The following is a 26,109-nucleotide window of genomic DNA, read 5'->3' as shown; positions in this document are numbered from 1 at the left end:
ATTTTTTATGAGGCCACTGGTCTATCTAGCTTCATCATAAAATAACATAAAATTGTCTACAAACAGTAAATGCACAAGACGATGTGTGAAAAGTTAGGGTATGTTGGTTAAAGGTGACTGCTCTCAATGAAGGGGGATGCAGCCTAACAGCTTTTCAAAGGGACAGTCATATGATGGTCGGTACGGAGAATGTTGTAGGTTGCTTTGAGGAGTGAAATTTGGGGTTTAGCTGTTACCTTGTCATTTCTTTAAGTCAAAGATTCTGAGAAATTGCTGGTTTAATAGGTCACAGAAGAAACTATAAATGTTCCCGTGTTGTCCGTCTGAAGACGCAGTCTGCTGGACTGAGCTTCCTCTGCTTGGTGTCTAGACTTCCTCTTACAGTTAGTAGGAGGAAGTCCACCATCCAAAGTAAAGTCGCTGCTTATTTGCCTCAAAGGGAATCGGTTGAAGTGGTTTGGGCATCTGATCTGAACTTTTCCTGGGGCGTTTTCTGTAGATGTTTTGTTGGTGTTGTCCTGCTGGGAGAAAACCCTGGAGAAGACCCCGAACTCACTTGAAGGACTATAGATCCATTCTGGACCTAATGGACCCGTTACTTGATCTCGGAGAATAGGAGGACAGTGTATTAATCTTTGGATGGCGTTTACTTCATCATAACACCCCCTTAGCTGGTAGCAAAGCATTGCAAATCCAGTGCTTTGCAAAAATAGAATTACTTTATTCATCCCAGCAGGGAAATTATTTCGCAGTTACAGCAGCACAGAGACAAGACACACAACAACCACCACTGAGTAGCAATTGTAGACAAAATAAAAATAAAATAAAATATAACATGCTGTCAATATAAAAAGAAACTTAGAGCAGTCCTTGCAAAGATTCAAAAAATGCAGATACAGTATGTATATGTAAATATATGTACAGCAAGTGTACAGCAAAAATATCCATCCCTCTTAAACTTTTCCACACTTCATCTAGTTAAACTACAATTTCCAGTGTATTTTATTAGGATTTTATGCAAGGGACCAACACAAAGTAAGTAAAGGATGCAAGGCTTTCTGTTCTTTTTGTAAATGTCTTGTGTTCGGTCCTCTGTTTGTATAACCCAACCCTTTTTAAACTTCTCCACAACTTCACTGCAGCACTTCCTTGGTCTTCATGTTGCTCTTTGTTTTTAATGTTCTCTAACAAACCTCTGAGGCCTTCACCAAACAACTTTGTACCGAGTTGAACTCAATCTACTAGTTAGGGAACTCTGAAAGATCCACTTGACTTTCTATATGTAGAGGTATCAGAGTAAAGTATACAAATGTACACCACATGTTTTTTTTTTCTTTTTGCACTTCCTTATTATCTAAATGTCCTTTAAACTCATACGAGTTTTCTTTATAACTTGGTCTAAAATGGATTTACAATATCTAGACCTGTTGGACTTTTCTAGTAACTCTCCATTTCAAGTTAAGTCTGGATTTGAAAAGAAGCAAAGAATATTGCAAGCAAAACTCTGTATCAAGATGTTTTTTTGCCTCTCTGTTCAAGTGGTTCAAAGTTCCTCCACTAGGCCTCCTGCTTGCTGTCAGACTTTGTGTTTTCTCGTTGTCTAGGAAGGGACTTTTCATGGCTTTCGTCCGCAGCAAAACTTCAGAAACGACTTTGTGCTTTTGTGCTCTTGTCTGTCATCGCTTCCAGCTCCATTTTCTCTTTTCTCTGTCTCATTTCAGCCTCTGCACACCTCATTGCGTGGCTATAGCTGAGCTGTCACTAGTCCTCTGGCCTAAGTCAACAACCGCTTTCTTCCCACCTTACCTCCCAAACTTTAAAGGCAAACAACTCAAAAAAGCTTAAGAGAGATTAGCCACGTCCCAGCAGCGCTCGCAGCTTATTCAGAAATGAAGTGCCCTTATTAGATGGCTGCTTTTTGCTTGTCTTGTGATGCCTGGCTGCGTTTCTCAGCGTCTAAGCCCAGGTAAGCCACTTCCTTTTGCAGCGAAAGCCCCAGCATGATCAAATAATTAACTGGCTTTGACCAAAGAGTCGATTGTTTGAAACAGAATGTAGCTTTGGAAAATTTTCTCCAAATCGTTTTGAAACACTTCCTGCAAGGCCTCGGAGAGCAGAGCAGAGGACCACCCATCATTTCAGCGAGAATGCTCGAAGCAGGAGGAATTCAGGATATTTTACAGCAGAGTGAAGGATCTTAACGGACACGTAAACTTGGCACTTTAAGCTCCTCTGCAAGAAAAAGTCAAATTAACAAACTGTGGACCTCTGTTTGTTTTTAACCGTTTACGGCGTAAAATATTTCACCGGTGCTTCAAATTCACTTGAACTTGCTGAGATATTGAAGAATGGCCCAAGATATACAAATAATTCGGCTTATTGAGTTTCAGGGTTTTGGAGCTCTTCCCCGCCCCATACCTCATGTTTGGATTGTACCGTTTGTCAGACTCTGGCAAAAACATACAAGCTGCCTCCAGAAACAAACAGGACTGATGTAGGAAACTTCTCTGGTTAACCAGATTATGTCTTTTCCAGTCGGCCTGCGTGTTTCTCTGACAGGATGCAGTGTAACAGAACGGCTCTGTCGTCCAACCACTTTCTGTTGCGTTTTGATTACAGGATCTCCCAAGCTGTAGAAATCATAAATAAGATTCTATCTTGACTTTAAAGTCAGTTACTTCTGTCATACCCCCTCCCCACCCTGCTGGTTGTGCACATCCCTCTTCCACCCCCCGTTCCCTCGCATCCCGATCATATCGCTCCCTCTCACGCCATAAATCTCCAACTTGACAAGATGGCAGCAGAGATTGGGGCTAAGTACAGAGATTACATGACTCGCGACGCTCTTCTCCCTCCGCCGACTCTTCTCCACCCATCAGTTCCCACGCCTTAGCCGGGTACAGTTCCAGTTCGGGGCGATAGTGGCGCACAGGATGGAGGAGTGCGACCAGATAAGGAGGCGAAATGCAGCGCACTCCCTGCTGGCAACACTCCACTACACCGGGCTGATAACCCTGCAGGGATATCTGATTAAGAGCTGCTGCTCCCATTTATCACCTCTGACTGCAGGCACACAGGAATTTGCTCTTTTTTTTCAGCTTTAGGCTTTCAGGTTCACTTGCTGCGTCAGTAGTTTTGTTTTTCTGCATTTCTCTTTCAGTGCATCTGAATGTTGCTCGTACGCCTTGAACATTTTCACGTTCTTTCTTACTCTGGCAAACATGAGTGTATTTTAGCAGGACTTTATCATATAGATCAGCACATCACTGTGAAATGGATGGAACATCATGCATTAGTTAAAATCTGAAAAGTGTGGCTTGCGTTTACACTCAAGTACATTTTATTCTCATATACTTGACTTTTTTTTCTCATTTTATGACTTTGTCGTATTATGACTTTATTCTCATATTATTGCAGCTCTATTCTCAATATCATGGCTTTTTTAAAAAACACTATTCACATAATATGAGTTTATTCTCGTATTTTACAACTTTACTCACATAATGAGTTTATTCTCTTATAATTATGACCTTTTTCTGGTATTTTATTACTTTGTTTTCATATTAGGACTTTATTCTCATAATGTAATGGCTTTTTTCTTGGATTTTGACTTTATTCGCATAATAATGAGTTCGTGCTCATAATTACAACTTTTTTCCTTATATTTTACAATTTTATTCTCATAACATTGTGACTTTTTGTCATACAACTTTAGTCTCATGCCATTAGGTCCTTTTTCTGATATTATTGTGAATTTATTCTTGTAATATTGTAGGTTTATTCTGTGATTATTATAACTTTGTTCTCGTAATTAATATTTTCCCCCCAATACTTTGTCATAAGGGCTACATTAAAATCCCTCACCCTGTATTAATCTTACATTTAAAATTATGCGCTCCTATCAGACAAAAACCAAATGGAGTACACTGGGGTTTGTGTTTGTGTCTTGACAAAATTGTGACAAAGTTGTGCAAGGCTCAGTAAGGTTCCTCCAAACAGGCAGAAGCAATGAGAAAGAATGTGTGCGCCTCAACTCCAGCCCGGCTATCTCCTCCTAAAAGGGGTTTTAAACTGTCAGTCTTTGTGTCGTGTTTACCGTCTTCAAGGAGCCCACACAGAAGACATCATTAGGCAGGAATTAGTGTTTGTACTTGAGTTGTCTTTGTTTGCATCTCTTATGTTTGCATTTCGGAGACAGAAAACGAGGCAAGACACCAAAGATGGGGGGGAAAAAATAAAAATGTTGCTCTTTGTTTCGTGCGTACATGTTCTCCTAGAAAGCCAGCTTACTTTTTCTTTTGGTCAAGGTAGTTTGTGCTTTCCTTTCTCACAATGATTCGATGATTAATTAACAGATTTATGTGTGACGTTTTGGGCCAAATCTGTTAAAACAGTCAACAGGCCCGTTATTATGCAAAGTGCATCTTTCACATATTAAGCAAACAAACATGAGTTCGGCTAAGACGGGGCATTCGGCGTGTTGACGTTGCGTGTTTTGTGTAAACAAAAGAACAAAAATTTCTGTTTCCGCTACAAGAAAACTGTTGTTGACATCCCGAGTGACGTATGTGGGAGTGTTTGCAGAGCCGGTGGGTTTTGGGTCTTTCATGATCAAGACACAAAAACACGAAAAGTACAAGACCGGCCGGCACATGTGGCTCACCTGAGCATGAGTCCAGCACGCTTCCATTTCCTACTTCCTGTTCTTTGCCTGTGTTTCTCTTGGTTCAGAGCATTTGCTTCCTGCTTTGACTCCACATTGTGTTTTTTACTTTGGAGATTGGGATGAGTTTTTTTTTTCTTTTTAAATAATTCAAAACAAAAATTGCATGTATTTCGTTACTATGTTGCCGAGCTGGGACCAAGTTAGCAAAGTACTCGCTGTGATTCTCTCGTTTCATTCTGTTCCCATTTTGCCCTCCTTTTACCCCTCTCGCCCCTCTTCTATCACAAATCTCAGCTGTGATTGTGTGATACATGAGGTGTTGTTTTCTAGCCGGCCCCGCTGGTATGCGTGTGGAATTTCAGAGTGGACAGAGGTTGTGAACTGGCGACCCGCTGAACTCCATCCAGTGTGCGTCCTCGTGTGCCCAGCAAACTCCATCCATTATCGTAACAACCCTGTGCGTCTCGTGGCCGACAGGAATGGCGCGAATGCCCCCCCGCGGCCCTCCCCCGTTGGATATTCTCGCCGTCGCATTCTTTTGTGAAGCCACCGGGAAGCCCGCGAGGATTTATCTCAGATCAATGAAAAGGGAAAGGGAGACGGAGGAGAAGAAAATGAAAGGAAAACAGATGGACTCTAGGAATGCTCTGAGGGTGACAAACTTGACGGCCGATTTGATTTAAAGCCTCTGGCGACCTTGAATGGGCATGAGCTTTATTTTGTGGCTGTTTGTGTGTTTGTTCTCAGGGTTGCATAAACGCATTTGTGTGTACTTGCGTGTCATCGTGTTTGCAGATGTGCAGAAACATTAGTCCAAGATGAATAATCGCGGAATCAGTTCAAATGAATCACTCCTGGCTCCTTTATTTTGTATATTCACGTTCAGCCCCGTTATGTAACGTTGCAACCAATGCGAAGAGGTGCGTTACTGTGAACTGGAAGAAAATGGATTCATAGATTTATTTTTGTTGTGACATCCCTATATATGACTTCAGTCCTCCTGACCCCATGCTTTTTAGATTGTTGCAATCACAGCTGCTGGTTTTTTCCCCCCCGTTTTTTTCTCAGATTGTTTAATCAGATCCAATGAAGAGTGTATGTGAACAGCAGTGTTCAGGTTTTCTACAGATTCTCAATGAAATTTAGATCTGAATGAACGCCTGAATGTCTAGCGTCATTTTCCCTAGACAATGACCCTTCACCACAGATCTCCATCAGTGGCGAAGATGAAACTTCACCACAGTTTTAAGTGTTTTTTTACAACCTCCAACCTCAAAGCGCTGTCAGTAAGTCTGTCACAGTGAGCACTAATTCATTTAACTGCATGATAAATTACAACCAGCACGGTAATTCCCATTTCGACAACAATCATCAAAGAGACGCTCCCTTTTAATGTCACTGAAAAGCCGCCATTTTGAGAAACGCTGCACGCATTTGAGAAAACGTTTGCCTGTTTTCCTCGTCTAAGCCGAATCACAATTTTTTGAAATGCCATGTTAGTTTATGTAGACTTCATAAACCATTTTAATTACTGTTGTTTTAGTTTGTTTTTATTTTGGATATTGAAAAGTGTTTTCCGGTCCTAGTTTTAAGTGTTCTTTAGAAGTTAAAGCTTTTTTTTGTGTGTGTCTGAGTTGGGTGTACTTGGATTATATTAACTGAAAATGGCCTCAAAATGGTAATATCGTTTATCGCAATAATTTCTGGGACAATGTATTGTCCAGCAAAATTTGTTAAAATTATGACAGGCCTGGATGTCATAATGCCTGTCACTTTAGATGAATGTTTTTTAGTTTTGCATCATCATGAGATGTTCAAATCTCAGCATGTTGTTGGATAATCTAGCTCTGCTTTAAACTAAAGAACACATGAAGTAGTACTGAAACACAAGGTTGACTCTCTTTACTAATTAGGGGACTTCTGACAGAAGTTGATTTTATTTGAAGGCATCTGATTTAATGGGGCTGAATACAAAAGCATGCCACACTTTACAGAATTTTATTTGTAAAACATCTTAAAAACCAGGCGCCCGCTTCGTTCAGCTTCGAAATTCTAAATACTAAATACTTTTCGAAGGTTCAACATGATAGTATGTGAATATTGTGCTACTTTTTATCTTGATTGTCTTCTCCCTTTTTTGTATTAATCTGACGCATCCCGTCTGAATCAGTGCTGCACCTTGTGGTGATCATTAATTTTCAGTTTGCTTTTTCAAATCATGGCTTTATCATCTTTTCCTGCAAAGCTGACAAATCATCTGTTAAAAAAAAAATAGCTCAGTCTTCACACCAAGGGATCTGGAGGAGGTTCTCTTCGTGTTTGATTTGTTGGTGTTAAATCGGGACTGCCAGAAGTGCAGATCCCAAGACAAAGAAGCATGCTGCGGGCTTTTCTAGATGCTTATTGACATGTTTTCAAATTCTTAAAGGTTTATAGCATCAACATAAACAGCTGAGCTTGCACATTGCAGCAGCAGAGGATGCTTTTGGAAGTAGTGGATGGTGTTGCATGAGCAAATTTAAGCCAAGTAGCTTAATATTTACCAGAAAATACACATGTAAGCACTGTTGAGGACAGCTCAACAGACTAACCTGTAATTCTTAGCACTAAATCTATTTAATGTGTCTTTTTATGTACTTAAAAAAAAAAAAAAACAGATTCCAAGAACGTAAGCTGTGCTTCCTTACACAGTAGCGATGGAAACCTAAAGTAGAAAAACAAGAGTTATTTTACAGCATGTCAGGGTGGAGTTTTCCCACATGGAGAGGATCAAGGGTTGGGGAATGAATGTGGCCACTTACTCAGTCAAGTCCTCACCAGAAGACAAATACAAGCATGGCTCGTAGTGGTTGTGTATGTTTGTGCCGATTAAGTTGAAGAGGTTTGTTGGACGACGCTGTTCCCTCAAGGAGTCTTCATCAGACTCGGAGACAGGCGAGCCCTTCGGCCTCGCACGATGCTTCCAAGCTGGCCGCCTCGTTCAAGAGGACGTGCCTGAAACAACAAGTGAGGGGTCCACACACACACACAAAAAAAGACACCATACGAGTGCAAATGCTCCTGACCCTCCGGAGCAAGTAGCCGCCCTTCACTGCAATGCCGCCTCTGACAAATTTATGATCCATAAGCTGACCCGCAGCCTGCCTGATACCGACAGGAAAACAGTCAGATGGACAGAGGAAGGTTAACAAAAAGAAGGGCGTAATGGATGAGGACAAGTAATGTATCTGTAAATACCTTGTAAAAGTATTCACAGCCTTTAAACTTTTGCATTTTGTCACTCTGCAACTGGAACCTTCAATACATTTTAGTTTTTTTCCTTTTTAGTTGAAAGCAACTGCTTCAAGTATTTACCCAATTGGAAATGCAGTCCTGTTCGGTAACGGTCCTACTAGGCCTCATCATGATAGATTTTGCTGGATGATAAATTGTTCCAGTAATTATTACAATAAACTATAGTATTGTTGTTTTGAGACCATTTTCTCATAATATACTAGCAAATATTACTAGTGGTTGTGTACGAATCCAGCTTTTTGTGGCTAACACTTCACATAGCGCCTCAACGCAGCATTTACATGCTTAAACACTGTGGTAACAGAATCATCCTGTGGCGACGTTTATCTTCTGCAGCCCTAAATATCAGCTGTAGCGTCAGTGGAATGGTTATGACCAAAGTAGAACCTTGCATTTTAATGGCCCAGTCAAAGTCGAGACCAAATCTGTGTGGCAGGAATTGACGTTTAAAGATGATTCCATCCAGTTTGACTGAGCTTTAGTAAAGAAGAAGAAGAGAAATGAAATCAGTCTTTGGACATGGGGAGTTGGGAAAGACATCCCAGCCCCAAAACATTTGCAGCTGTAAAAAGGTGGATCTACATAATACCGCTCACTCATCGGTGCTGAGTACTGACGTTCTAAAAACCACAAAGAATTTCTTTTCACTTTTCTAGTTGCTCACTCCTTTGTGTTAGCCTAGCACATGAAGTCACACATGAAAGATCGTGGTTATGGCATGACAAAATGTGAAAGTTGAAGGGGCGTGAATGCATTGTCAAGGCCTTGCATGAGTGCAACCGGCCCTTCATTACTGCAGTTGGTTTGTTTTACTCCTACCTCATTGCGCATTACGTGTGCTTGGGTCTGACTCCGAGCCGAGGCAAGTCATTGATGTCTCTGAGTCCACTCCCAGTGCCACGAGCCTGTTTGGATAAAAGGATCTTATCGCTGAGGATGTGCAGGGGAAACTCTGCCCAGTCCTTCCTACCGTACGGACGCTCTCCACACCTCCGAGCAATCCGTCTCCTAGAGACCTTATCAGGCTGCGTTCAAAGGTCAAATATGTATCTCATCCCAGGAGGAAGTCTCTCGTTTCTGTTTCGTGCAGCGCCGTAGCCAACATGCTGAGCGGTGCAGATCCGCGATGAGGTACGGTGTTATGAAACAAATGTAGGACACCCTGTTAAATATTCAGCCCATTTTAATGTAAATGTCGAAATGTACAATCACTTTCTTGTTCATGTCTGGAAAAGAAGGTGTTTCAAACTTGCAGATAAACATTTACATTTAAGTTTACTCGTCAAACAATGGATGAACAAAAATGTTTTCTATAAAAACAGTAAGAACATCGTACCTCGTGTGGTTGAAATAACTTGGAGACACTATTTAAACAACTGCTCCTCTGTAGTTGTTGTCTTGCAATTAGAAATTTGTGTTCAATTCCAGGCGCCTCTTAACCCCAAGTTACCACTACGAATCTTTGGGGATCTTGGGGTGCATGTTTGTGACTGTGGCTCTAGTGTTAAAGTTCTTGAGTTGTCTGAGTCTGAGGAAACTCTGTCCCACTCCTCACTTTCACCACACAGGACCTCAGTGAGATCTGGGTCCGTCAGAAACACAGAAAGCTGCTGTGAACTAAGATTTATTTATGTTTTTTTTTTTTTAGTTCAGTATTCAAGTCTCTCAGCGTTAACCTGGTGAGATGTCACGCCTTCCACCTGATGTTTCCAGTGTCAACTTCTATTGTTGCCTAAATCAGTTCATTGTTATCCCCAAAAGAACAAAAAACAATAACAGGACAGGATTTATGAAACATGTTTCTCTAAAACAACACGCATAACAAAGTAATTACACATCATCTCTTGTTGTAAAAGAAACATTTTATTTTTCTCTCTTTTCTGATCAAATCTAGATACGGTAGTTGAAATTTACATGCAGAATGCTTCACAAAAGTTTTTGAACTCTTTGTTCCACATTAAGTTGCTTAAACAAACATCTTTGTATACTATATGGGTTTCATGTGATAAAGCAATACCAAGTATTTTGCGTAACTGGGGAACGGATGCCACGGATATTAGCACCCCGAATCAGAGCTGTGTTGCCTCCGCTTTTGCTTGAATTCGAGCTGCAGATGTTTCGGACAATGTCTCTACCAGCCCTGCCTCTTTCTTTGTTCTTCTGTTGGATTTAAGTCGGGACCATTCTAACAAATGAATAATATCCTTTGATCAAACTACTTTCATTGTGGCTCTGGCTGAATGTTCAGGGTTTTTGTCGTGCTGGAAGGTTAACCTACGTCCAGGTTTCGGGTTTCTTGCGGTTTCTGCCAGGTTTTTATTGTCATCAGTTTCCCCATCAACCCAGATCAGCTTCCCTTTCCCTGTTGAACAAAAGCAACCCCACAGCATGATTACACCACTGCCGTCCTTCACTGTGGACACGGTACTTTAGGCAGTAGGAGCTTTTCCAGTATGCATTTTTGGTGGCTATTTTGCTCGTCTGACGCCTTTAAAATAACAGCTGCATGGATGCTGTGACTAAATCTTACCATTTGCCTTCAGGTAAATTCTGAAGGCAAATGGTTGCGCTGGATTTTATTTAGGGCTGTCAGAGTGAATGGGGTGGTCGTATTTGCAATGCTTTGTGTTCGTCTTGCATAAAATCCCAATAAAATACGTCGGAGCGTGGTGCCGAAAAGATCAAGGCGTATGAATGCTTTGCAAGGCGTTGGAGCTGACGGTTTCTGGGACCGCTCCCACGACGACTCCCCATTACGCCGCAGCCATATACGTCCGTTTAAGAAGGCCATCCAGATGTGCATTGTTTGCTTTCTGGGAATATCTCACGGTATGGTGAATTCCGCATGTTTCTACACTTTCATCTCAGACACTGCAGACAGAAGTATTATTAGAAACTTTGATTATTTTTCTCCTGGATTTCCTCGAGGCCCACCTGCTTTTTGGATATCCAGGTATCTGGTTACCGTCGCTGTTTTTGGAGCCGAGCCCACGTGTAAAACAAGCAGCCGGCCTTACATGTAAGTGGGGGGGAGTGGGCGGCGGATGAGTGGGGAGTGCGGAGCCAGCACGCCGTGATTTATCAGTGGATCATATGCTCAGCCTCTAAGCCGCCGAAATGCGTTGTGGTCAATGCAGACTTTCCAGAGGGAATCACACTTCGGTCCGTCTGTCTTTAAGACAGAGAGGGTGGAGGGGAAAGAAATGCAGAGGTGAAGATTGGGGGGGGGATGTACCATGAGAGCGTGTAGGAATAGTTTTGTGGGGAGGAAGAGGCAAAGACGGCATTACTGAACCAACCGGCCCTCTACCTCGCGGCTCTGGAATGTAACGGCACTTTTAGTTTGACTTCTTCTTTGGAAACAGCTGTGTTTCCCTTTTCAAAAGATATTTTTTCCTTATTTATCCGATCCCTCAGGAGAAATTCATCTCTCAGCCCTGACACTGGCTTCCTCCTTTAAATCTAGGACCAAACCAGCCTCTCTCTAATTCTCTCTCTCTCTATCTCTCTCTCTCACACACACACAAACACACCTGCTGGCGATAACCAGCCAGTAACGGCTAAAGCAGGCCTCTGCAGAGCCTGTCCCTCAGACGCTCATTGTCGGCACGCATGGACAACCAGGGCACAAACGGCTCGCCCATCAATCAACATGAAAATAGGAAGTATGTACGCCACAGTTTACGAGATGACTAGAACACAAACTTATCTCTGTGTGAGTCTTCCATAAGTCAAGTCAATAAAAGCGTCTGGAAAAATTCAAACCCAGGGTTGGTACCTGAAAAAAACCCCAACAGTGCCTCTCTGTTCATTGTGAAAGATGGCCTGAGGGAGTCCTGTGATCGTAATCCCGCTGAAGGACTTTAGGTAGTCATAATCGAGTGTTAGCAATGGAGATCCACTTGTTGCGATGGAACAAAACGAGCGATCAGGCCGCCTGTTGGCATAATCGCCAAATTTCCAAGGAACATTGGTTCGACTGCATTTGGAGACTTCATTTTGTCCACAAACATCTCAAAGACTCTTTACCCATGAAACACTCGGACAGATTTGTAGCTCGATCGTATTTTACAGGAGACAGTCGTGAAAGTACACAAAGCACCTGTCATCGATGTAACTTGTCTGTCCAGCTCCAAGTGGTACGTCTTTTCAAGTGTACAAGGCTCCCACATTGTCTGGGGAAAAAAAAAATCTAGGAAAAGCTATGGAAATTTAATTAAGAAATTCCAGGTTTGGATATGCATGGGAAGGAAAACAGGATTTGAAAAAAATATATATATATTTTTGAGATTTTATTCTCATTGGCTGTTTGTACCAGAGCCCCTGGCCCTCTCTCTGTCCTTCTGTCCATCCATTTGTTACTAGTACAGTGGTTGGTTCAGTTTATTGTTTTGGTCAGACACAAACAAGAAAGTTTGGTTTTCTGCAAATCTGCTGCTGTAGCTGAAAAAAATGACGGCTACACAAACATGCAGAAATATTCAGCTTACGTTAAGAGAGGATTATAACGAGTAGAAATTCATTTGTGTTTTAGCTTAACTTCGACCACTCCACCTATTGATTCTTCCCTTCCATCACTGAGCGACATATGGCTCTTCTATCATCGCGATCAGATCTTCTGTGCGCGGCCAGGGCTCTGAGTTGGGCTGCACTGCAGGACCATCATCATCCTGACCAGAAGTTGTTACTACAGCTGCTCTGCAGTATTACACAATTACATTTTTATTAACGTCCCATAAAGTTTGAGTGGGAAATCGACGATGTTTGTTTTCCAGCTCATTTCTGTCCTGATTTCATGGAATTTCCTCATAAATGTGAGAAAGATGTTGCATCGTCTTTTGTCGACAGCTCGTTGGCTCGGAGCGGTGTCCGGTAAAACGAGCTATTGTTTTTACAGGGGCTTCGGGGAGAAGAGAATCGCAACTGGCCATTAATATTGATGAGTGTTTGTCTGTGACCATTTAGACCTAATGTTCAAACGGACGCAGATGCTCTGGTGAGATTGTAGACATGCGTGTAAATTTTACATGTGGCTGCATAAATTCCCATGGTTTCTTCTGCGGTTCGCACACAGATTTCTCTCGTCAGTCTCCTGAAACTCCTCAACCCCAACTTCAGCCGTGTGTTGCAGCAAAGTTTTAAAGGTGTAATTTTAATATGCGGTTTTCCAAATCCACATTTCCTATCCAATGGGTTTATAGGGTTTCGCTTTACGCCTGAGTCAGAGACCCACATGTCATCAGCTGCTGTTCAATTTTCCTGACTTTCCTTCTTTCTAGTTTGCTGTAGTGCGACAATGTGATAATTTTATTTTATTAATGATATAAACAAATGTCACGAGGGACTTTGGACTCAATTGTATCTGAATGTAGAGAATTTAGCGCTACCTTTGCTTTTCCTTCTTTTTACCAAGATATACATATGAACAAATATTTTTAAAGTGACCCCAATTTAGATAGTTTTCTACATGATGTTGTCTTGATTCACATTGTGGTCCCGTGTAGTCCTGTGAGACAACACTGTTGTAACCGATTTCATATGTAAATGGTAGTGACTGTTTCTTTGCATGAAACGCGTAGTAAAATTTTAATAGGTGTTCTCCCATTTTACAGTAGATCAAAGTTGACCAACTAAATCCTGTCAGGAAATCAAAATTCTCCTTTTTTCAAATCAAATCAAATTTTATTTGTTTAGCACATTTCAGCAACCAGGCATTTCAAAGTGCTTTACATCATAAAAACGCAAAAGTACAAAGTCATAGAGCCCACAGTCAACAATTGAAACATTACATTTTGTCAAGTGCCATCGTTAAGCATCAGATTGTTGATTCATGTTTCATTGATTATGTTTCTAGATTTAAAGGTACTCAGTGTTTCAGGTGTTTTGAAGTTTTCATTTTATCATTACTTTCCACATTGTAGATGTTTAAAGTGACTGAGTGAATTAAATCATATGTCATATTAGCATATTTATACCAGCTAGTGAGCCTTGTCAGTTTTCTTTAACTCATTCTTGGTTTCATTGCCTACAACTTGTCTGAAGCTTTAAAATTCAACTACAATTTTTCCCAAAATAAGCAACGTATCAAAAGATCTAAACCCTTATTTATATCATTCCGTCAACAGTCATAAATTATTCCCGTTGACCTTTTTTTTGTTTTCTTCATGATAAGAATATTAAATTTACTAATATATTCAATGTGTGTAGGCGCTTCTGGAACGCACTGCTCTGATGGTGACCACTCAAGGGCTGCAAACATTTACAGATAAATGTTTGGACCAGAGTCTCTGCTGTAATCTGATCATCACTCTTGCGAACAGCGGATTAGTCAGAAAAACAGACTTTCTAATACTCCTTAAATGCCCGCAGCGTCTGAGTTTGGGGGTCCATGTCTTAATCCTGAGTAATGGTGGCTGGAGAGATGGAATCAAATCTCCTATTGACACACAGGTATGACACATCCAGCTAACTGGAGGCCATCTGGAAAGTCAACAGAGAGCTGGGTCTGAGACTGCTAGCATGCGGCTGTTGATGGAAAATACTGATACTCCGCAGTCCAACAGCCATACCTTGGATATCTATCTGTTAGCAAAGTCCCAGCAATGGAGCAATTACAGCGAATTATCCTCCTCCCCTCAAGCTTAGACACACACGTGCGCGCGCAAACGCACGCACCCACACACATTACGCTGCAGCTGAAGATCTCGAAATGACAAAAGATAGATGTGTATCCAAACCTCATTTTATCATCCAGCGTGGAATGCAGCACAGTGGTGATGGAGTGGGAGAGTGGGAACAAAAATCAAACACTCTGAGCCTGCAGATGTATGTGTGTTTGTCTGTGTTATTGGCCTGACTTTATGTGCTGCGGTTTTTGGGGTAGGCCGTTAAAAAAAACCCTGGTTTTTCAGGGATTATATGGAAGACGATGACTGTAGAAAAATGTGATTATATGGTTCAAATGGGGCCATTGTTTGTGGGGATGCCTGTCCAGTGAGATCATTATATACAGTAACCTGTGGGAGGTAATGGATGAGGAGCAGGCTGGATATCCAAGACCGTCAATGGATTTCTGTGTCTGTGTACAGCCTGAATTCATCAGATCTCGCAGAGCCTTTTATTAGCTTGTGCTGCGATTTGGAAACGGTTCGCGGCCTAAACCAGTTGCTGTGCGTCTTGTTCCAAATCTGTATGCGCAGATTAATCTACTGAAGCAAATGACACAGCATTAGCACACCGTGAGTCTGGTTTCACTTCCTGCTCCATCAAGTCTCACTGCCAGCAATAAGAACATCCTGAAAAGCATGAGCGGTGCGTCGTCTTTATTTGCTAACTTTCAAAGAAGTAGCTTCAGTTTTGAAAGATCTTCATATGTTAATTAAAACCCAACTTGTCATTGTGCAAAAATTAAAAGTAGGCTCTGATGATTAATATCAAATTTAACGCCACATCACCACTTCCAGTGCTCTTGCCTCTGACAACAGAGCTAAAGGATGTCTGTTTGCCACAAATGAGAGTGTTACTACGTGATCATAGTTAGGGTTAATGGTGATACACAGGGTGTTGAAAATGCTATTTGGAGACTGCATAAGTATCTAACTGACCATTTTGCTTTTCAATTAGAACTATTCTCAACAAGACGGCAGAAGGAGAAACACAAATGACTGAGTCTGTCAGTCGGTACCTGCCTCGAAACATTGATATCTTGCGGTTATTTGTGTTATTTTCATTTATTTATCAGGCAATTCTGCATATTTCTACAAAAATATTTGCTTCTGACCTTCCACCTATGATTTGTAAATACCAAGTTTTTAATAAATATATAAAAAATGGATAGCAAATCGTTGCACATTGTTACTCCAGCTATGCGCTCCACTGAGCATCAACCACTTACTAGTCTTCTGATAGGAGCTCCTTAAACCTGGTGGTAAACACCAACGTGCTAAGGTCACTCTACAGATTTCCTCTGGACACGCGGCATAGCGCTGCTGGCTGCCATTTCCCAGTTTGCTAATGGGGCCTGACAGTCTGTAATGGGCTGGACTCGCTGCCTCATATCCTCGCCATGGACGGATGCTGCTGCTGTCTGGCCCTCAATCCTCAGACCGCTTGCACATTTGTGGTGGGAATGCAAGTGTAAGAACCTGCTACTTGTTTCACTTTATTTCTTTTGCTTGCAACTGGTAACTTTGGTTCGTTTTCGCCGGTCAGACTGTGCCCATGTGTGTTTAGGCGCCTTTCTTGCATGCGTGAGCTGCATTTTGTGTGCTTGCATGGTATGGACATGCACTCGGGGGGGGGGAGCCCTGCCAGTGGCCCTTGCAAGGTCCCGTGGTGTGCAGCATGTCTGCTTTGATCCGGGGTCAGGGGAGAAGATCAGAGCACAGGATGGATCTCCAAAGGTGCGCACACATGTATACAAAGTTGCTCCCAGCAGACCTCCGACCCCATCGTCCTTCCCTCGACCCTGGGAGCCGCTTTGCTGGCTGACTGAGTACAAAGAGCTCCTCGTCACAATGTACAGACGGCTCCTTGAGTCAGCCGAGCGTGGTGCCAACTCTGCAGCAGAGTGGATATATTGAAAAGAGATCAAGAGTTGCCTCAAGCTGCATCCGTGCCAAAGGTTAAAGAGTTTAAGACATGAAATATGGTTTTGGCCTCCTCAGAAAGACTGATGTTTACACCACAACGATTACCAGTTCATGGGATGTTTTTCTTTTTATTGAAAATAGCGGGGATTGCCGAAGAGTTGTGAACGTGTCGACTTTCAAAAGTTTCCAGAGCAACTCAGGCTGATGGGCCAAACCATTAATTAGATGAGACTTTGGAGGAATAACCAAGGGACGGAGGACATGGACATATCTGACCTCTCCTCGGAAACCATGAAGTCGGAGAGAAAAACCAGACAGATTATGGGCTGTAATTACATAAACACAGATGGATTCTTCTCATGCCTTGGACATCCATCGCATATTTTATTGGGTTAGCCATCTGCAAAGCCTTTAGCCGCGCTGACAGGTTCTTGGTGTGCAAAAATGTAATTAAAGGGTGTTTTTCAAAACTTAACTTTTTTTGAAAATTCTCATTTGAATCTTTCATCTGGTTTCAGTTCTGCCTCTACTTTACTTTGTAATAGAAAACAGCAAAATGCTGATCTTAATAGAAAGCAAAGAGCTCTGTTGGATTATTTATACCTTCTGTACCTTGGAAAAGGTTTCATACCTCTTGGCCCTTCCCCTATTTGTCTTGATACTATGACAAACTTCAATGTATTTGTAGAGAATAGATGAATAGTGCATATTGTCTTTCTAAAGCTTACACGTGATGTGCTGGTTGGTTAAAAAAAATTATGTTTAAGAAAAGAAGAAGAAAAATGATCTGTCTTATTGTTAACGTATATTTTTAACTCCATTTGTTCACCATCAGTCCTGTAGGGGGATTCAGCAAACATGAGTAGTAAAAACTACAATGGGAGGATTTCAATCACTTAATTGGAGTGGCCCAGTCAAAGTCCAGCCCTAAATCCAATTAAGAATCTGTGGCAAGACTTGACGCTTGATCTTCACAGAAGCTCGCCAACAAAACTGTTGTCAAAAATGTTACTTTCTAGATATCAAATGCTTGTAGAAGATTTTAGTTGGAATGTTTTCATTCCTCAGAGGGAACGAAAGCAAATGCAGGTCAAACTTTTCAAATTGTTTGTAAGACAGTAAAGCAGACATGCATCCTTTTCCTTTCACCATTATGCTCTACCTTGTGTAGGTGAATTATATGAAATCACATTAAAATACATTGAAGTTTGTGGCTGCATCCTAAAGTAAAAGCACTTAACTGGTTTGAATTCCCGCTCTCCAAATTGGAACTTTATTTGTTTCCCAGTATTCATTCTGGGGAGTCAGGGATTTGGTGTAAAACCATACTTTTGCTTCCTATGTTTCACTAAACCAGATGTAAGAATCTTTTCTTGTGTTGGATGAAGACAACGAGACACAATACAGCCCTGGTTTTCCATACATGCATTATGGGATAAGCTTTCCTTTAAAATGAAAGCTTATATTCCGAGGCAGTGAAACCCAATGACCAGCTGGGGCCACTGACTAGCATTAGGCAACTCCAGGTATGAAAGGACTTTTAAATATTCTACCATTAGTCTGTAAAAAATGACTTGTGGCACAAAGCTGTCTCTTCTTATTTGTATTTAGAGTGGTACCGAAGCTGACATGACTTGACCATTGCATGTCTGCTAGTGTGTGAGGTTGAAAATACACAGAAGTCATTTAAACTGACAGATGTAATAAAAGAGCTCAGCAACCTTAGATAACAAGCAGCTACTTTAATCTATTATAATAGAGAAAAACCTAGATATTATAGTCTATGGCTTCGAGGTTAAAGCCATAGACTTTAACCTCATAATTATTTTTATGTAAGTATGTAACTTATATAAAAATAAGTTTTTACATTTTTATATATAACGTTGCACTGTTTCTCCACAAATTAGCACAGCTGTAGCAAACCAGCAATTTTGCACTTTTACGCGCTGGGTGGGGGAAGGGTGTGAGCAGTGTGATTGACAGCTCTAAGACCCGCCCCCCGGCTCTGATTGGTTGTTTATGACCGAGAGCGGTGTATTTCTGCAGATGGCAGTAGGAACACAAGCCAGAGGAGCTTAATTTTTGTCACCAATTATCTCTCTCATATTACACTGTCAGGACATACTTGCACATTTAACAACAACGAAAAACCTTTTTATAAAGGTTATATACTGCAGCTTTAATAGAGAACTGTAGAAAGATGTCAAAATCACTTAGAAAATCATTCTACAATCTACTCACATGATGTTTCTATTAGGCAAAACTTCATTTTTCATTTTTCCTCTCACCAAATAAATGTGTTGAAATTAAAAGGCTGACATTTTTCACATTTTCAGTGGCAGAATGCCCCAGGAAGCCACTGCCGAAGCTGTTATTATTAAACATCTTCACCAGGAGTCCCACTGGATGCGGCTGGCACTGTACTGTTTAAAAAGGATCTTTGTGCATCCAAGTCAAACATTGTGGGCCTGCAGGTTTTTTCCTGTCATTTGGAGAAAGTCCGTGTGGAATCACGAGAAGCGTCTGTGACGGAGAGACTATTGTTTGAGTTCTAATTATGCGATTCAGGAAATCCCATTATGTACGTTTTTAACTTTGGGTCACAGTTAGCCTAAGTTGGCAAAAACAAATTACAGAGCAAGTTTTATCGTATTTAATCACGTTGTATTGTAGTGTATCACAACACACTACAATACAATGTTCAGCTATCCTTCAGAGGAATTGGCTGAGCACCATTAGACATGAACTGGCCACTAACCACAGAGAGGTCTGCCCAGTGTGTTTCTCCAGATTTGTTTTTTTCTGCTTCTACCTTATTTTCCAGATTGTTATTTTTGATTGGGCCTATTTGATATTTTCCATTTTCAATTTCTGCATGTCAGCCAGTAGATATTTTTTCCGCTTTCCATCACTGCAGTAGATTTTTCATTGAATGACTTTTATTATATTTTTTATAAGATGCGGCTTTCATTCACTCATGAGGGGATTTTATTTTCTTCCGTCTTCTCCATCCAAACTGCTTCTCACTTTACAGACGGCGACTTAGGCTAAAGTTTAACTTGCCTAATTTCCTCTTAGTAACTTATTTTTGTGATGCACCAATCACAATTTTTGCAACGATTTCCGATCTCGGCATTTTAAACCTTGGACATTGTTAATTTTAACCAATTCTACTTTCTCCTCAGGAAAGAAATGCATTTAGGATGATTATCTTTTGCCGTCCTGTTTTATTCATTCCTTAAATTGTGACATTGTATGTGAGAAAGGAGTTCGTGCAAAACAGGAGGCTAATATGTCAAATTGATTTCAAAATGAACATTTTTAGCTGCGTTTTGTATTTCATATCAGTGATTATCATAGCTGGACCAGCCGCTTCATCAGCGGTCACTACTTGAATGAAGGTCTTATCTGAACTCTACAAAACACTGTCAACAAGCACAAAAGGACAAACCAGAGTAAATTTTTTGTTTGCTCCTGAGGTCTTGTGCTCTTTCTCATCCAGAACGAGTTCCAGAAATGTCTCGATAGGACCTACTGGTGCATTCGGGAAAACAGTAAGAAGAATCAGATTTTTGGGTTTAGGCCAAATTCCAGTCACCAGCTGATATTTTGTTGCTTGCTTTTTTTCACATCTGAACTTTGTGGGCTTTTTGGTTAAATAAAAGTTAAATAAATGAATCATTCACCGCTGATTTGAATTAAAATGGCATTTAAGGATAAACAGTATTTTTTCTCCTCAGTGGGATGGAAAGAAATCTGTGCATTATGTCTTATAATGACCTTTTAAACCACTAATATTCTCAAATAATAAATCAAAATTTAGGTTGTTAAAAGGAGCCATATGGAAACATAAGAGAGCAAAGTTTATTCAGACTCACCCTTACTCTCTCTCTGTGTGTGTGTGTGGGGGGGGGATTAGCCATGATACCTACAGCAGCAGCAGACAGCAGAGCCAGATGTTGCGCAGGTGGAAACGAGAGAACAGCTACTGTCAAAATGTCCAGGGGAATCTGCAAATCCTCCAACTCACTCTCTTCCTGTCAGCAGCTATCTCCTGCGCTCCTCTTTTCTACTGCAGCCCGGGCCGACTCTTTCCTCTCCTTCCTCCCAGTTTGTCCCTTCCAGTCTCCCCGTCTGTCCCATGACTCAGGCTGCGGCACTCTCATTCCCCAGAACTCTGTGCATTTTGTCCCTTTTTCTGTCGTTCTTATCAGGCAGCCGTCGTCTTGGTCCGCTTTCCTTTCCTTACTCACTTTTCCTTTTGGTTTGTTTTTCCTCCCCGTATGTTGCGGTGCTTCTCGCAGCCGATGATATCACCCACCGTGCCGGGGTGAATCATAAAATTCCCCTGATGCTGTCTGGTTTCATGGTTGGTCTGACTGCCACTTTGTGCCTTCGCAATGTTGAAAATGAAAGGCAAAAATATTTAAATGAGTTACTGAACTCTGTAATTCGTGTGTTTTTACAAACGGGGACGATTTCTCTGTTTGTGACGCGTTCTGTTTATTCCGGCCAACTCCTGCCTGGATCATCCTAAAAACCTACATCCCTTCTCCCTTTTGTGTGTTTCTGTCTCAAAGCTCACGTCACGGTGGATTAGCGCAGAGGTTACGCTCCCCGCGCTCGCCGTGTGAAGACTTCCTTTTGATTTTAAATGCGAACCCTCAGTGGATTTTAATCGAAATTCAAGCTGAGAAGGCGGAGAAGCAGCTGGAATGCTACTTATCCAGGAAGGCTGCGGCTCCCAGGCTGCTTCACACAGGGCTGCAGTGATAAAAACCCACCATAATGTGAGATGGGAGACTCGGCCTGTGCCTGTATTCCATAGTTTTAATTGTGTGGCCGCCGAGAACGACTCCCCTTTCTGAAATTTACAAAAATGATTGACTGATTGATGAGCGGGACCGCTGAGTTGTTTAGTGACCTCGAGGCGCTTGGAGGCTTCGTTTGGGTTTGGTGGAAAATAATCGTTAAAGGAACGCGCCCTGTGAATTTCATTAAAGCCTAATGACATCTGCGGACGCATTTTTCATCCAGGGGTAAAGTGTTTTCCCCCCTTTTGAGATTGGCTCTCAAAACTGTTTCTCTGCAACTACCAGAAAGTTTGTTGAATTGTTCAGGAAATTGGAAGCAACTCTCAGAGCATCTTCATTAGAGGCTCAAAAAGACTCAGTTTGGCTTCTGCTTGTCGTCGTGTGGGAAATCTGTTTCATTTATTTGTTACTGAAGTCCAAACATTTGCTTTTCCCTTATTGGTTCTTAATCGTTCAACGTGTTGCAGTGTGGTATCCAGTCTCCCTCTTGCTTGTCGTTTTTTTTCCACACACTTTCTACAGAGGACTTTCCCAAATACAGTTGAAACTTGATATTGATGTACACTGTACTGGATGAATAATAATGATAATAATTAATAATAAAACAGCAACGTAAACATTTATCTGTCACTTTCTACAAACTCAAATGTCTTCTGACGGTAAAATTACAATTCCTTTAAATAATTTGGGGAGTCCTAAAGTGTGATGTCATTGCCTGTGTTTTAAGACAACATCTCAAACACACTGGTTCCTTGTGTGACATCATGGGGAAAAATACCTAAAGAAATCTGTTAAGTAATGAGAGAAACAACTACAGACAGAGTTTATGTTAATGACAGATGTAGAGAATTGTTTTTATATTTCATTTGCTTTTAATTAGTCTTTCTGCTTAATGGGGCAGTATTATGTGAAATTGACTTTTTTGAGCTTTACATCATGTTATAATATGGTGCTGTCATGATTCTTTCATGCATGTTTAAGAAATCCTTTAATTTCCCAGCTATTGAGCTCATTATAGGAGTTATGTCTCAGTGCAACGCTGATAAAAACGTAGCTAAAGGGCTAACAGAGGAGCCATGTTGTGATGACTTCCTGAAGGTGGAGGTTCAGAAAAAGGAGTTTTTAAAGAGACAGAGGCCCAATTTGAAGACGTTAAAATACAAAGTGGAATTTCTTCTGAGTCATATCTTATAAATGATATGTGCCTTTCTTGTAGTTTGTTAAATCCGGGTTTAAAAGATGTGTTAACTTACTAAGAGTGAAGGGATCCAATCTCATCTCAACTGTCTGTTTTTTTTTTTGTGGTTTTTTTTGCAACTAGTTTCTTGCAAGTAATATTTGCAATCATAAAAAATTGTGCTTGAAGAGAGGTTGTCTCCTTCTTTCAGCCAGCTGACTAGCAGTGGTGGCACCACAGCACTTTTTCTTTGAGAGCTCATTAAATCAGCTCTTGCCAATAAGCTGCTAATATTTAAAATTCTTATTTATTTTTTACATTTACGTCAGGGGTTTTCTTTATTTTCCCAGTTAACAGTTATCACATATGCTTGAATGGCAAGAAAAAAAAAACAACTCTTCTCACAACCCCATATAGCTTATCAAAAGTTTTCTAGCTAGAAAGTCACTAGAATGTTAAATGGCGCGGTATAAAATTTCAGTGTGTTTGTGTTGAAGCCCGGAGGTGCACAGTGAGTCTTGTAAAGTCATTTTGCGTAGCATGACCTCTGATTGAGGCCTCCGCACACAGGCTTAGTAGATCGATCTACCCGTCAACACAAGAGGCGAGCTGTTATCACACACAGTCGCTGCTGTATGTGCGTGTGTGTGTGTGTGTGTGTGTGTGTGTGGGCAGCTTTTGGAGGAAGATGATGAAACGATCACTGTCACATCTGATAGAAGTCTCAGTGACGCTGATGCGAATAACATCTCATTCTCAACTGGTGGTTTCCTGCGTCGCAGAGAGACAGAGAGGCAGCCGTAAACCGAGATGCTTCGGTGATGAAAATTTGTTTTGACCGAGTTTTTTTTTTAGCAACGCAGAGATGCATTATGCATGAGCGTTTCGACTGACACGTCTCCGGCGCCTCGCTCGAGTTCACGAGAGCTGGAAGTGCCTGAGGAGAGGCGGGGAGCGTTGACCTTCCTGGGTGTGGGTCCAAGGCGGGGCTGGCACTTCTGTGAAAGCCTGACTGGTTCCAGTGTTCTCACATTTGCACAGTTTTATCTTGTGTGACACGCTCTGTTCCCAGAACGTGTCACTGGTTCACACAGGGTGGGTCTCCACATCATAAAGTGACCAGAAACCTTTAAAGCGTTTGGCTAAAGCGGTAATTAAACTGAGGTTTCAGCTGTAAACCTATCCAAAGCGTGATGTGCTGTAAAACTGTTATCGGGTCAGATGTCTGTCCATGTCCATGGTGGCCTGCAACTGTTCGCTGCTTGCATATCAGAACATTTTCATATTTAATAACATTATAACCACAAGTAGTAACATTTTGTGCGATTAGCCAACACATAAATCATTATGGAAGGCACGGATTGGCCCACAATCCTCGAGTTTGACATTTGACGTAGCGTATGACTGGAAAATTAATTTTAAAATATTTCACAAATAAAAATTTGAAACGTGTTTCAATTTCATGTATTTTTGGGATAATTACTCCCCACAACCCAAGCCAAACTTTTGTGCACTTAGTAATTTTTGCCCACTTAATTTTTAAATATTGCCACATATTCTCTGTTTGTTTTAAATCTTCACTCTGATTGATTCATTCTAAGACATGAAATGCACTAATCTAAACTCTAGTCTATTCTTCTTCTTCTTATTATTCTATTAACCCTTTGAGGTGTGAAGATGCAAAGGGTGTTTGTAAAAATATATGACTACTCTTAGTATTCCACTGAAGTTTTGGCTGTATGTTTGGACCGTAACTGAGATACAGCTACCTGCATGTTTGATTATTAACTGGGTTTGTTTAGGGATATCAAAGTGACTGCACGTCACATTTTTAAGATCTTTATTAATAAAAATCTGTCGTCAAAATCAGGCATCCCTATGTGCTGCTTTGGATATGTGTACACATAAAATCCCGATTAAAAATATGTAAACACTCACGCTTTGCGAAAATGTGAAAAAGCTCAGTCGCCGTGAATACTTTTGCGAGGCACTTTAGTGTTGCCTAAGTACTGCTTGCAGCTGTGGTAGTTTGCTCAGTCTGGCCAACAGAATCTGCCACAGAAACCTCCATTGAAGAAATGAACTTCGGCATATCTAATTAGGATGCTTTACGGCTCCTGGTAAACAGATGATGTTGGTTTCACGCAGGACCAAGCAAGCAGTTTCCCACTGTTTTTAGTCTCTCGGTCGCACAAAACCAAGCCCGCCAGGCTTCGGGAGTGGTGTAATTTCTTCGCGCGGCCTCGCAGAGAAAGGCGCCTGAAGCGTGTCGCGCAAAAAGCAGCAACCCCGGGTGAGATCCGGAAACGGCTCGGAACCAGTTTTATTGGGTGAAAAGCTGAGTTGGTGGAACGGTTCTCAGCGAGTCTGCAGTTAAAGTCGGTCGTGGTGAGACCGCAGATTACTGAATGTCTCTGCGCTGATTGGAAGCTGGATTAGAGATGATGACAGCGTGTTGGTGTTTCTGGCGGGATGGGACGTATGAGAAACTCTTTAGTCAAAAGCCTGCTGGTGTGGGTTTTAGGTTCTGAGGGAATAACTTTATGAAAGTCTTACCTTTTTCCAGCTCCTCCTGTAAACAAGAAATGTGTGCAGCAGGCCCCGGTTTTTACTTGGATTTCTTCCTTCCTGTGTAAACCTTCCAGTCTCTCAAGTGGGATTAAGGCATCCAACTGTGAAAAGAACCTACTCCTCTTGGCGCACGATATCATTATAGCCTATGTTGCTCTTAGAAGCACAGCAGGGAGAGTTTTTGTCCTCTACACATTGTCAGTAGTGTGTCGCAAGATGTTTCCGAGTTCGCCGGTGCTGAGAAAAAACATCACTTCGAACTGATAACAGGGATTTATTTTTGGGCGGTGAAAGCCTCAAAACCTATTAGAGTTCATGTATAAATCACATGTTTTACATGCATGAAAGACTTCCGTGGTCGACCTCAGAACAGCGTCTGCGAAAAGGATATCCGCTCATCAGTCTCTGCTGTATATTTAAACGGAAATCCCTGTTTGTAAATATATACTTTGGTCTTTATTTGTAGAGTCATATGTCTGGGCTGTGAGTACAGCTACAGAACAAAACAAACCAAAACAACAACAAAAAAAAGTGATGATGAATATTGGTTGCATGCTGCAGTTTTGTTGACTTTCCCCCCCCCTGTATTTCTGTGTTTCCCGATCCCGCAGTGGAGTTTGACCGGGAGCTCTCTCCGCAGCGGCGTCACCACAAGGAGTTTAAGTTCAACCTGTCGCAGATCCCAGAGGGCGAGGCCATCACGGCAGCCGAGTTTCGCCTTTACAAGGAGTGCGTGAGCCAAGCGTTTCGCAACGACACCTTCATGCTCAAAGTCTACCAGGTCGTTAAGGAGCACCCTGACAGGTACTAGCACACATGAGAGGCCTTTTACTCTTGGCTCTTTCAAAAAAAATGGTCATATCTCCCTATGTCAAGGTTGCTGAAACTTCCAGAATTTCATGGTTAAACCAGTTGCTGCCCTACATGAAATAAAGGCATGTTTCTACAAACTCTCAGTGATTGCAGAAGTCGTAGCATCCCTTGAGCTTTTTCACA

The 26,109-nt window shown here is 41.5% G+C and overlaps 1 protein-coding gene across 1 annotated transcript in view; it reads left to right on the top strand.

Moving 5' to 3' along the window:
* Window positions 1–26,109, top strand: part of bmp6 (bone morphogenetic protein 6) — a 53,158-nt gene that overhangs the window by 6,427 nt on the left and 20,622 nt on the right. The window contains exon 2 of the mRNA XM_028004583.1: window positions 25,725–25,917. Within this exon, the coding sequence (XP_027860384.1) occupies window positions 25,725–25,917 (193 nt within the window). The remainder of the gene's footprint in view (window positions 1–25,724; window positions 25,918–26,109) is intronic.

The sequence above is a fragment of the Xiphophorus couchianus genome, chromosome 21, assembly GCF_001444195.1.
Source record: "Xiphophorus couchianus chromosome 21, X_couchianus-1.0, whole genome shotgun sequence".
NCBI classification, from domain to species: Eukaryota; Metazoa; Chordata; class Actinopteri; order Cyprinodontiformes; family Poeciliidae; genus Xiphophorus; species Xiphophorus couchianus.
Note: the sequence above shows the minus strand (reverse complement) of the source record. Positions and strands in the feature narration are given on the sequence as shown.